The sequence below is a fragment of the Aspergillus pseudonomiae genome (assembly GCF_009193645.1).
Source record: "Aspergillus pseudonomiae strain CBS 119388 unplaced genomic scaffold BDV37scaffold_27, whole genome shotgun sequence".
Taxonomy (NCBI): Eukaryota; Fungi; Ascomycota; class Eurotiomycetes; order Eurotiales; family Aspergillaceae; genus Aspergillus; species Aspergillus pseudonomiae.
In genome coordinates, this window is record NW_022476019.1 from 77,563 (window position 1) to 90,409 (window position 12,847).

Sequence of the window (12,847 nt, forward strand, 5' to 3'; positions counted from 1 at the left end):
CTCTTCTCCGAACAAAATGTGCACCATCGCGCGAGATTTCATTTACCCAGAATAGGGTTAATTGTGGCAGAAAAGTACTTCAGGGGCGAGTTAGACCTGAAAGCTGTTGCCTTCTAGTTGTCCCAAGCCATATCACTAGATCGCTCACATTGCAAACCGTAATCATGGCGACCAAGGGTGGTCTTCTCTCTCCGGAGTCAACGTACGGCGAATCTACACAGCGGTCAAGACTACATCGCTTGAGACGATGGAGGCGAGCTCTTTGCGCCCTCCTCCTGGTAGGAGCGCTTGCAGTCCTGATGCAAGCCGCATCCAAGGCCAATATTGTGCTTTATACACTTGATTCAACTGAGTCAGATGTGTTCAATGAAGGGATAAAGAGATGTTATGAAGCTCGGAGTCGGAGCCACAATCGAGTCGCCGCGGGTAACAGGCTAAACAGGCGGTGGAATCCAATCTCGGGCCAAAGGGGCGATATTGTTATACAGAATGCGACTCTCTTTGACGGAGATTCCACCCTCGACGGGACATTCGATATTCATTTTTCGTCTGGTGTGGTCCGATCAGTATCTCCCACTCGCTTGAACCATCCTACTCCAGAGGGTGCTCGTGTTATCAATGTCCACAGGAGGTTCATTACCCCTGGGCTGGTGGACATGCATTCCCACCATTTGTTGCTCCCATTTCCACAGCTTCCAGCTACGAATGATGTCAACGAGCGTCCGCTCCTTGGTCCTATCACCCCATTTGTCCGCGCCATAGATGGCTTTAAGCCGTACGATCCTGCCATCAAAATCATCGCTTCTGGGGGCGTCACTTCCTCACTCGTTCTACCTGGGTCGGCGAACATTATCGGAGGAGAAGCGTACATGGTCAAAAATCTGCCCTTATCCGGAGCAGCCGGAGAACCCGTCGTGGAGGAGTTGCTCTTGGAATACGGTCTACCCGAGAAAGATCGCCAGCGATACCTCAAAATGGCCTGTGGCGAGAACCCGAAGAGGGTGTACGGCAACACCAGGCTTGGCCTCACCTGGCTTTTGCGCAAACGTCTGGAGGAGGCGCGGGAGTTACACGAGAGACAGACTGCCTGGTGTCGAGGGGCATTTGAGATTCAGGAGAGCAGCTTTGCTAAAGCACACCAGGTGACAGCCTTCATCAGGAACTATGGAGCGCACCCACAGAGCTTTGAGCTTGAAACTTTAGTCGCGCTTACCAGAGGCGAGCTCAATGTAAATGTACATTGCTACGAGCCCCAGGACCTCGAGCGCATGCTCTCTGTGCTCCACGAGTTCGGGGTTCGTCCGCAGGCTTTCCATCACGCATTAGAGGCATGGCAGGTACCAGAACTTTTGAAGCACCTGGAGGAGTTAGTTACACAGTCTGTGCATGATGATGGATTTAGCTGACATATCTCAGAAACGTCACCATCGCAACATTTGCAGAGAATTCTCTCTTCAAAGCCGAGGCTTATGGTGCAAATCTGAGAGGGCCGAAAATACTGGATGACCATGGAGTTAAGGTTGCCTTGAAATCGGTATGTCTTTGTTAGACAGAAACATGAAATGGTGGTTGCGGCTAACACCAGGTCTAGGATCATACTGGGGAGGAGAATTACGCAAAGTATTTAATGTAAGCATCCTCAGGAGCAGCTTCCAGAATCAAGATTTGACACGAATAATGTTAGGTACCAAGCCGCTGTTTCTCATTCTTTTGGTCTTCCGGAAGACAAATCTTTGCAGGCAGTTACATCCATTCCTGCTCGGTCGGTCCAGCAGGACCACAGAATTGGATATGTTCGCCCTGGATACGACGCAGATTTAGTTATCTGGGATGATCATCCGCTCCAAGTCGGCGCGACACCGCTCGAGGTCTTCATCGATGGTCATGCCGTTTTGGGTAATAATGACTCCGTAGAAGAGCTGATCCACAGCTCCAACTCTGTAGCGTCGCCAGATGCTCCAGCGACGAGACCTTCAATTATAGAGCACCAGAAACTTGAAATTTGCTCGAGAGTCCATAAATCTCCATCGAAGCTACTCTTTACAGGTATTAAGAAAGTCCTAATTGATGCTCCATTTCCCCTCGAAGATGCAGGCGACGTTGTGTTACTTCTTGAAGACGGTAAGGCTGTATGCCTTGATAAGAGATCCACCTGTCTGTCCACTGAACAAAAGGAACAAAATCTTACCGAAATCAGCCTGAACGATGGCTATATTACTCCAGGTCTCGTGGCCTTTGGAAACAACCTTGGAATCCAAGATATCCCATCTGAGGAATCTACTGGCGATGGATCGACTGGCAGGAGTGCAGATCCTCTGACTGAACAAAAGAGTCTGCAATTTGCCAAGTACGGTGTCCATCTCCATGGCAGGGCATTTGATAGAGGGAGGATCGGAGGAGTTACCAAGGCAATCACTGCCCCTCGGTCCAACGGGGGCATTATCCAGGGGGTCAGTGTTGGTATACGTACAAGTGAGACGGGCACAATTCTTGAGAACGGAATCTGGAAAGATGACGTTGCACTACATTTCACAATTGGACAATCAGCTAAAGGTGAATGATCTAAGACAATAGCCTTGGAACGACCAAGGTATTACAGATGGCTAACTAGCATTTGCTCAGGTGACGACACACTGACTGTCGGATCTGGAGTTCAGCGTGTGCGACAGATACTAGAGGCTGGTCGGGAAGGCAGACATGGAAGCGTCAGCATATATGTGCAGGCTGCCAATGGCTCGATCCCCGTAGTGGTTCGGGCATACAACGAGGTAATACCTACTGTCTGTCGCTACAAAAGAATGATATTGTGGGATCTCTAACTCTGTTATTAGGATGATATCTCTCAGCTGATTCTCATTAAGCAGGATTTCCCTTCAGTCAACCTTGTCATCCATGGGGCACACGGTGCAGTCTCGGTATGGTTTTATAGTCCCAGTCAAGCGTGTGGTTACTAACCACACTTCATACCCTGTAGGTTGCCAAGCACCTTGCCGAAGCAAACATACCCGTTATTCTCACTGGCAATCGTGGTGCGCCGAATAACTGGGAAAAGAAAGATGTTCTCACAGGGCCGCCATTAACTAAGAGCCCCGCGAGGATCTTGACCGATGCCGGTGTGCTGCTAGGCTTAGCCGTAAGCAGCGACTCGAAAGTCCATGGCCTAGCACAGGAGGCCCGGTGGGCCGGGAAGTTCGCAGGGCTGAGTGATAAAGAAGCTATTGCCCTCGTATCGACCAATATCGAGGCTATCTTAGGCACTGGATCAGAGAGGACGGCCGATACTTCACAACGGTACACGGGTGACTTTGTTGTGTGGGAAGGGGATCCCTTGAGAGGGGAGGGCTCGGTTGTTGTCTCTGTTCAGTACGGTGAAAGTGTTGTTGACTGCTGGCCAGACACTAGCAATGCTGTTCTGTGAGGTCATATGGATCTCATATTCTACTCCAATATCTCTGTTTCTCATGATTAGAATCAACTATATCTACAATGCTCTATTCGCAGCAACCTGGTAGCATGTATGAAGATGTATGGGAGTTATCTACCAATCGTTTATGTCGCCTTATTATTTCAGAGTCTGATAGCCCAGTAATAGAAGAGAATAAAACCTACCAAGCTGACGGCGAAGGGGCTATGCTTCATGGCACCGTCGGTTCGATAACAGTGTCCATGCTTGAGAAGATCAGCAATACAACACTGATGACTCTACGCTCTTATGCCTACAACTAATGTACGATCTTGAACAGTAATCTAGGCAATACCTTCAACCAGGCGATGGACAATCGTTGCGGATCAAGTTCCATGAAGCAACTCGGCGTATAGGAAACCATCCACAACAGTATACAGAAAGAAGAAACACTTCAGAGACATAGTAAAAGCCAACGCAACCAAGATAACAGCCGCGACGGGAAGCTCGTGATTTAGGACAGAAACACCGTAGTACGTTGGAAAATATTTCAGCTGGCCACTTCAAGAAAGGGACAGGCCTTGACCAGATAGAGAAGATCATATCAGCAACCTTTTATGGCAGAAGATGAGTGAATAACAAGATCCGAGTATACATCATGAGCCCTTATGTGTCAATTCTTCTGCATGAATGTGCCAGGGTTCATTCCCACAAACTATCTTTGTATCTACGATTTGCCTCTTTTGCACGATGTCCTCTCTCCACACACTGGAGTAGTCCTACAACCTCTTGATGGTTGTTTAATACAGCCCAGTCCATCGCAGTTCGGTTAATGGCATCTATGATACCGACGTCAGCGCCTTGTTCGAGTAGATAGCGCACAACATCCGCTTTCCCCAACTCAGCTGCTTTGTGCACAGCGGTTTCCAAGCCCATAAAGTAGAATAGTCTCCTTGAAGGATAGTGTTTCTCGTACATCTTTGAATTCAAAGGAGAGCCTCGCTCTAGAAGCATGCCCAGCACCTCGATAGTATCTGTTTAACGCTCAACAGCATGGTGAAGCAATTGCCCTTTGTGAACGTCTCCTCCACGATCTAGAAGCTGTTTGACGGTGGGGAGGGAAGCTTGTTCTACCGCGTAGGACAATGGAGTAAGATCAATAGAACACTGCTTGTTTGGGTCGGCTCCGTAATCAAGAAGCCAAAGAGCCATCTCATCGTCGTCCACTGCATAACTAGTACAATACTGCGAGTAAGTATTGAGGTTTGGAAAAGTAATGCAGCGACTTGCCCGAGTGCAGGGGGCCTCAGCTCGCTTGTTGGCTAGTTAATATTTCATCAATGTTGTAGTAGAATGTTGAGAACATTTTTTTGATCTATGCTTTATAGCTTCTAGGACATAATCTTGGTTTATTGACAGCTCCTTGTGCAATAATTCAACGACAACATCATTCTGATCCTGTCTGACAGCCTGGATCATTACTGAGTCAAGATCGTGTATATCCAGACCGAGAGAAGTCCACGTTTCGAAGGCTGACTTGAATTGCGGAAGGTCACCAACGGCGCAGGCAGTCTTCATTTCGTGGATTATCCCCGGAGACGTTTGCGTGGAACAAGAGGCAAGCCGCTCTGATGCTCTTTTTTGGGAGTTGTAGAGATGATTATAGAGAGAATGCCAGGGACAGGAATGTTTGTAGTTAGCAGTGGGCGTGAGGGGGCTATAACCCCAAGCTGGGCCACCACATTCCGAAATATAAGTCTGGGGCGAATTGTGGGGATGGCCTATTTCAGAGACACGCATAAGCCTTACGGAATTTTACATATTTATCCATAAACTCCTCATAAACATTTCCTAAAACTGTCATAAAATACTAATGAACTCCACGTGAACTTTGAATGAACTCCTCATTAGTTTGCATGTCCCCCGGATATTCCTATTCGATGTTTTGTTTCTCAGGCTTTGAACTGCGCGCAACAATGATCTTTTCACATAAGGCGGTGGCTATTCGTAAGGAAAAGGTTTTAGAAAGGCGACACTAATTCCGTTCAGTTACTCTCGTAATGTGGAAAAAAAAGGTATGATGTCGCTGTACCTAGCGCCACGACTGTCAGCTTACTCGATCGAGGTATCAGGCGCTTCAAGCACAGGTGCACGTATATCGGGACCTTTTCAGAAAACAGCTTTCAACTTCAAGCCCGTCTGACGGAGACGAACACCCAGGGTCAGGGTCGACCCTGCAATCAGCAACACGCCAGAGAAGATCTTCATGCCTGTATACGATCCACCCGAGTGTTGGAAAATAGTGCCTGCGATAGGATTGGCCGTCAGGCCACTGATAGACGCGAACAGGAAAAGAAGTCCAGTCCTATATCCGATCTCCGGGTATGGGGAAAGTTTTACAACAAGGCCGGGGGCAAGTGCAACGTACGCGCCCGTGGCGAACCCAAAGAGCACGGCAAAGACGATGGTTCCGGGTTTGTTCGAGACCGGGATCCATAGCGCTAGAACGAGAATGCTGGCGATGTAGGTGACAACCACGAAGATGTTATAGGGGCCGATTGTGTCGGCGAAGATTCCGGCGCCGAGACGACCGAAGAGACTATGGATTTGTATGCTTAGTGACACTTGGTGATATCGATGTCAAGCGCAGACTTGAGTCTTACCTTCCTGCGTTCAGAATCGCAACCAAGTACTCGGCCAAATCACGGCTCATGCCCTTTGCTATTGCTTCAGTGACGAGATAGTTCATCGGCACAAATATCCCGAACGTGAGAAGGAAGAAGCCGGCTACCAGTAACATCATTTTTAACTCCTTGAAGGGTTGCATCAGGGACTCCTTGGATAGTTTCTGAGGACTCGGCGGGAGACGGGACCTGACGGTCAGGTTGGCTATAATTAGAAGAAAAAGGATCATGAACGCGCAAATTCTCATGGTCCATGGGAATCCAAGGATTCTAATGATCTTACTGATCATAATAGGGTAGACGACTCCCCCTATACTTGAGCCGGAGGACACAATGCCGTATACTGCACCACGCTTCTTGTTGAACCAGCTGGGGATACTGCTGACCCCTGTACGATGTTAGACAAAATGAGTAGATCAATGGAGGGTGTGGATTATATGTATACCTGCTTGAAAGACGGCAGCTACCCCAATGGCGCTACATACGCCCTGGGACAACAGTATCTGATAGTAGCTTTTCGATATGGACGTCATCATTAAACCGAAGACATGCAGAAGCGATCCTCCCAAAAGAAGATATCGAGGACCAAATCTGTCATAGATTTGACCTGCGACTGGTCCCTATTCCAAATTTCAGCATCCGCCTGCGGATGGACTTTGTTGAGGTAGAGAGTCGGTACCATGGCAAACATGAAGAATATCTGCAGCGACGGAATCCACGAGATCTTACTGCTGGAATACTCGCGGAGGAGATCATGTTCGTAGTAGGCCTGAAATTCCCCGATACCTAATATGATGAATTCCAATAGTCAGCAATGGAAAGTATAACTTCTGTGTTTGGGGACTGCAGGCGTACTGTTGATCCACCCAAAGCTGCAAAACAGCACACACCACGCGCCCAGGACCATAAGCCACGCTGCCACACCCCCGTCAGGAGCCTCGTCAGGGGGCGTCCATGGCTCATTCTTCTCGTTTCTCTCATGACCTGCAGATGTTTCTGCTGATGATGAGTCGTTTCTTGTTGGAAGAGACTGATCTGTAGCCGTGGGGGTGGGCATGATGCTTCAAAACACACAGGGTAGAAAGGATGGCAGTTAATGCGACATCAAAGATCACTGATACAAAAGCACATTCAGTGTCTTCCCTACAGGTGTGTACAAACCCTGCGAGATCTTCGTCTCTTTTATATCGGCTCTTCTCAGGTTACACCAAGTGGGCACGGGGGATAGCGAAGGGCCGAGACGCCGACATTGTACATCTGTTGGTGTTATCCTGAACTCACTACAGAGGGGTGTGAAGCATAGAGCCGCACGCACAGAGATTCTTAAAGTCAGATATCCTAATCAGGTGAAACCATGGTTCATGCGCGCATATCTCGTTGAATGTCTAATTCCAATTGCTGGTTGCTCTAAGCCTCTCCTGGACAACCTTTATATAAACGCCCACGTTCCCATATATAACCTACCCGTGTCATCATCTTCTAAATTAAAGTCCGAATACCATATGCACGATCACAGAGAGAGTCACGCTGTGTTATTCCCTTTCCCCTGTCTCGGAATCTTGTCTGTTCGGGAGGCTGGAAAAGGCCGGCCGACCATGGACCTCAAAGACAACTCCACCTCGTAGTGTTTTGTCTCCTCTCTCGTATCTGACTTCATGTAGGACTCGTTTCAAAATACACTGGGAAGAGGCATTATCCGTGCCTACCCGCCGTAGGAACTGCCCATCGCAAGATCCCATAATCCGTACAAAGATTAGATATAGTATCTCACTGTTCCAGATCTTGAGCTCCGACGCCCACCAGCTACCATTCATATCAATGACCGGGCGAGTCATGTGGAATTTGACCATATCGGTATTGATTTCCCAGTCAGCGAAATTGTTAGGGACTTGTATATCCCGCAGGAGTACCGCATTCTCTCGCCCTATGGATAGCAAGAACAGAGGAAGATAATCGGGGTTTATAAACCTAAACGTATTGCAACCGTAAAAGAAAAGACGTCCTTCGCTATAAATTTGACGGTTTACTCCTAACAAGGACAATAGACTGGTGTGTGTCCCGTTTTGGAGGAAGGTGCTGTCGGTGTCAATAGACCAGGTGCACCCAATTTCTATTGCTGTATAGCAAAACACGTTTTCGTAGACCATGTATCGTAGCTCTATTTCAGTGTAATGTTCTAATCTTAGTAATAATTTTCGTGTATTCACTTAATATTGTCGCTATAAGTGGTGTATAAGGTCCACTCACCTATCGGAAGGAGAAGAAAGGGAAATGGACCGACAGGCTCCCAGAGCCTGCTTGATTCAGGATCCCAACTGTCTAGATCATTGCCATCATATATCCATTTTGGCATGTGTTCTGAATGAGAAACGTGGCATATCAATCGACCTCGACCTCGTAGGATCAACGGGCACTGGGAGCATTTGTACGATGCTTCATTCAAGGCAATGTAAGGCTTCATGATACCTAGATCCTTGATATCCCGAAGTTCATGGGGTTCCCAGGGTACTATATCCCACATGCGACGCAGCAAATCATAGATCAGGTCAGAGTGTTGTAATTTACGGAATGGACAAAGCTGTCTTCCGCGCCATGGCTCTAGTTGGTACAATGCCTTGGCAGCCTTGCTGTATGGCCTATATAATATGACCGCACTACTGTCGGACATATTTTGTAGATGTTGCTATGTTTGTATGAAATAAGGATTGTAATATTGTGGAATAAGGCGGCTATCACAGAATATATACGCAACCTACTTGTTGACGCTACTCACTCTTTGTTAGTCAGAGCTCTTATACAAGTTTGACATTCTTTGTATTCTCTTACATATCTAGGGTCTCATACTTATTGAAAGATGTTTCGTGTTGCGTCCCCTACACAATCAACACACTCTAGGATATTAAGTCCCAGGTATAGTGGAAAGCTTTGCAGACCCTACATGAAGTAACATGTCCAAGTCCGTATTACTACTTAGCCTTACGAGATGTACGGGCAGGCTGAAGCATCTCTAAGTCTGCAAGTTGTGGATGTATTGTGAGTATAAACCTACTATCAACAATTTCACAGGCATGACGCGGCCCACCGATGGCTTTGTACGGATGGGTATTTCAGTCAAAGCTACTTTCTTTTGTAAAGAGCTGACCGATCTGCCTGTCCTTCCACGTGCTCTCCTACAGATGACTTCCGATCTCCGTCTGGTAACTCCGCTTCCATGATCAGCCGTTCTACCAAAGGACCGTGGGAAGCCTTGATCGTTGCCTTTACGAACGGTGCCATCAGGATGTTACATGTCATAAAAACATCTTCTTTCAATTGTAGTTCATCCTGCACATCGTTAGTTCATTAATTCTTTAAAGTCTTTGTGAGTGGCAGACCATCTGACCTCAATAGTCCACGTATTCTTGGTACGTAGCCCCAAGGGAGCGTAAATATGGGTCTGTAGACCCATCGGAAGGTCCTCAAAGCAACCCTTATATTTGACCTTTCCTGAAAAAAGCCCAAATGGTAAATAGGATACCTTGTCGGTTATCTCGTACCAGACAAGATCACGCTCGGTTGCTGGGGCATCCTTGTGAGGCTCGCATCTTTGGAGATCAATGACCAAGGGATTCAGTTTGATCATCGTCACATGGTCGTGGAGTACCTCGATAACTCTTTCGGGGGTGATAGACGGAGGAAGGGGCGAGGTGCTGGTGAAGCGATTTTCCACCGTCATCCACGAAAGCAGATAGGAAAGCATGGCGTCGTCTATATCACCAAATGGGCGGTGAGTTCGGGAAAAGAGATGATGGCATCTATTTGGCACTGCAAGGCAGTCGACGACTATCACGTGACTTATCAGGCCCTCCAGAAACCATTTTCTAATGTACGTCTAGATTGTAGGAACATAGCTTTCTTGAGGTATGTGACAAATGCTTGTGTGACGGAGCGGAACACGTACGGGGATTTCCTGCTACTGTAATGAACTCCAAGGACTCCTACATGGACGATTCAGCAGGCATTATTCTTGAGTGATAAGCCAAAGACCACATTTATGCAACCCGGGACTCTTTAACCATCTCTCCCTAGTGCACTAGTCAATATAATTGCTCATAGATAGCTTCAGCAAACCTAGTCAACACGAACATATGCTTTATGACAGTTGATCTCGCAATGGCGATCGTAAAAAGAGAGTTTATACCAACGATCAAGGAAAGTACAGACCAATATTCATCATAGAACAACAGGAAGGCCAGCTTCTTGACGCATACGATACACCTTCTCTTTCCACCGTCGGAAATCCCAATACCTTTTGTAATCTTCTTCGAGGCCTACATAATTCAGATCCTGTAGCCTATAGTCGATTCGATACTCCTTTATCAATTTTCCATCGACGCAGATCCTGATACTTCCCACATATTCATACAGCATCTTTCCGTATGGTGCCATAGATATACTCATACCGAGAAGATACCCAACATATTCACTGATAAATTCAGCCAGCCATTCGGGTCGCATGAGCAAGTTGAAAACCCCTGTACAGGGTGATGTTGATGATTCTGGGTCGCCTTCATCGACGCCCCCATTTAACCAGGCCCAGAAGCTCAGGTTGGCAGGTGCTAGCATTTCCTTCTTAGCTGGTGAGACAAAGTCTAAGGTTAACCGGTTGATCGTGAAGAACATATCGTCCGTACGCGGTTCATCATTCGGTCTTCTGTGCTCTGCCAAGGGGCCAACTTCCAGGAAGCGTTCCAGCAGATAGTAGAAGGCCCAAAGAATTCGCGGCGGAGAGTCGCCGTCAGGTAGAAGATGGTATCGACGCCAAGCTGGAGTTGGACTGGTACCAATGACCCTAAACGTCACTGTGAAATCCTCAACATGGCGACAGGGGTTTGAAAGAAAACACCATCTTGGATGTAGCTCCTGTTCGTCGCTCATGATCACATCGAGCTCGAACACGGAAGGCGTAAGTGCATTATCCAGTCTTCTCTTCGTTATTTCGCCAATCTGACGATTGACAAGCAGAAGGGATAAAGGGTTTGATTGCCAAGCATCATGATATTTCTCCTGATTCCTCCAGTATCTGACGCTGTAAACGCCGTCGTCTGCTGAAAGAACGCCCCCGGCCTCACGGGACCAAGGCTCATAGTTTTGCCATTGGGATAGGGGGCCTTCAGGGGGCGGGGTTTCGTAGCGCAACACGAGCTCAACAATTCGGTCTAGAAGCTCGATCGGTAGGTCCAAAATGGAAGTGGGCATTTTGTTAGGTACATCCAAAGTCTCATGAGTGCTCAACTACGCCCGGTCTAGTATTTGTAGTTCTGTACGGGCGAGCATATGGTTGATGTTCAGCAGATGCTCAATGCCAAGTCTGTCAGTTCACTAAACTGAGCAACAGTTATTTATAGTCGCGCTAGCATTAGCGTGCGGAAGACTTCCGCCCAAATACGAGATACATTTTGTACTGGACATTAAATGTAGTCGTAGATGTGCCATCCGAATCTTCGTTCTGGATGACCCGATCTCTGCGAATGATATACCCACATATAATTCACTCCAGGTTAGAGAAGAAACAGATCTTGAAAGATATGAGGAATGGACCCTTAAGTTCAACCTTTGTTCAATATAAAAAGCCAAAGGAACTAAGATTTATCAAGTGATGAAGTAGGGCTGTAGCGCTGTTCCTTGGAGTACTGCCAACATCAGATGCCAGAGGCTGCATTATATGCCTCTATTGTATATCATGAGGCCTATTATTGTATTGTCTTAGCGTTCCCACATATAATAGTCTCAGGGTTTTAAGAATGTCTTTACGACTGGTTATAGTATCGGGAAAGCTAGCGGTGGCTGTTTTCATCGGTTGGGAAATATTAAAAGTTCTATACTTTATTATTCTGGGTTGAGTCTCAAATCAACAAGAGATTGGGGTATAATCATCCAGTTGTGCAGCTCTACGGCTTCACGTCAAGAATGGTAGCTGTCTCTGATCCAGAGAACTATTGAGTAGACTGAAGATCCCCTGCCATGACATGATTTTCAGTAGACTTGAACACCATGCATGAGAAATCCTACTCCATAGTCACCATTATCCACAAATTAAAAGTGCTCGCCAATTGGGCTCTGACATTATCATAGCTGTGTAAAATGTCAAAAAGTGAACCTTTTGGCCATTCTGGACCTGTGTCTTATCTAGCTCGGGGCGAAAACCACCGTGCTAACCCGAGCCCAGTCCTGAGAGTAAGATATACTCGATTACCGAGTAGGCTATACGGCATCTTCCTTCCGACACTGCAGCTCACAACATGGGTATCGGCTATGGCTACCATGCCTTTGCCTAGCCGTGCTTATTCCGATTACACAACACAACTCCAAGCCACAACCGCATATAAATGGTCGATTTACGTAGGACAGCACTAAGCCCTCCACTTACGTAGGAGTTTTAATACGACAATTAATTACCTTTCGCAGGCTGGTCGGCTCGGGAAACTTGGCACCGATGATTATAAACCGGATATTTGGTAGGTCTGACCCTTTCCAAGAACCACGGAGTAACGGCAGTCATCGCGCCATTACCAAAACATCCCTGCACCTCCAGCATATGTACTTCTACCTTTTCCACTTGAATAATGATGCCGAGCTCCTATGAAGAAGTACATTGTATACGCGATCGCACCGGGTAATCGGCACGTTTTGCTATGTATTCTATCGTATAAATGCTATTGTGAGCCTGTCGGGCATTTCTGAGTTGGTGACCGAGCAAGACATACACCAAACAGACGAT

General features: G+C 47.2%; 5 protein-coding genes across 5 annotated transcripts; 1 reads left to right on the forward strand and 4 right to left on the reverse strand.

Moving 5' to 3' along the window:
- Window positions 1-164: 164 nt before the first annotated feature.
- Window positions 165-3,418, forward strand: BDV37DRAFT_293511 (uncharacterized protein; the record flags this gene model as incomplete). The annotated part of the gene is made up of 8 exons (XM_032089435.1): window positions 165-1,366; window positions 1,417-1,534; window positions 1,592-1,629; window positions 1,685-2,553; window positions 2,623-2,768; window positions 2,832-2,915; window positions 2,975-3,189; window positions 3,271-3,418. The coding sequence occupies 8 exons, from the start codon at window positions 165-167 to the stop codon at window positions 3,416-3,418; spliced, it is 2,820 nt and encodes a 939-aa protein (XP_031942149.1).
- Window positions 3,419-4,105: 687 nt separating this feature from the next.
- Window positions 4,106-4,981, reverse strand: BDV37DRAFT_271069 (ankyrin repeat domain-containing protein; the record flags this gene model as incomplete). Its single annotated transcript, XM_032084661.1, has 4 exons — window positions 4,106-4,437; window positions 4,495-4,637; window positions 4,694-4,725; window positions 4,802-4,981. 4 exons carry the CDS (start codon window positions 4,979-4,981, stop codon window positions 4,106-4,108), a joined length of 687 nt encoding a protein of 228 aa, XP_031942150.1.
- Window positions 4,982-5,572: 591 nt separating this feature from the next.
- On the reverse strand, window positions 5,573-7,144 carry BDV37DRAFT_271070 (major facilitator superfamily domain-containing protein; the record flags this gene model as incomplete). Its single annotated transcript, XM_032084662.1, has 5 exons — window positions 5,573-6,002; window positions 6,067-6,465; window positions 6,674-6,678; window positions 6,767-6,873; window positions 6,943-7,144. The coding sequence occupies 5 exons, from the start codon at window positions 7,142-7,144 to the stop codon at window positions 5,573-5,575; spliced, it is 1,143 nt and encodes a 380-aa protein (XP_031942151.1).
- A 2,035-nt stretch (window positions 7,145-9,179) lies between these two features.
- On the reverse strand, window positions 9,180-9,835 carry BDV37DRAFT_246409 (uncharacterized protein). The gene is made up of 2 exons (XM_032081759.1): window positions 9,470-9,835; window positions 9,180-9,411 (listed from the first exon to the last, which is right to left on the reverse strand). The coding sequence occupies exons 1-2, from the start codon at window positions 9,824-9,826 to the stop codon at window positions 9,205-9,207; spliced, it is 564 nt and encodes a 187-aa protein (XP_031942152.1). The 5' UTR covers window positions 9,827-9,835; the 3' UTR covers window positions 9,180-9,204.
- A 314-nt stretch (window positions 9,836-10,149) lies between these two features.
- On the reverse strand, window positions 10,150-11,325 carry BDV37DRAFT_293512 (uncharacterized protein; the record flags this gene model as incomplete). Its single annotated transcript, XM_032089436.1, has 1 exon — window positions 10,150-11,325. One exon carries the CDS (start codon window positions 11,323-11,325, stop codon window positions 10,300-10,302), a length of 1,026 nt encoding a protein of 341 aa, XP_031942153.1. The 3' UTR covers window positions 10,150-10,299.
- Between the last annotated feature and the right edge of the window lie 1,522 nt (window positions 11,326-12,847).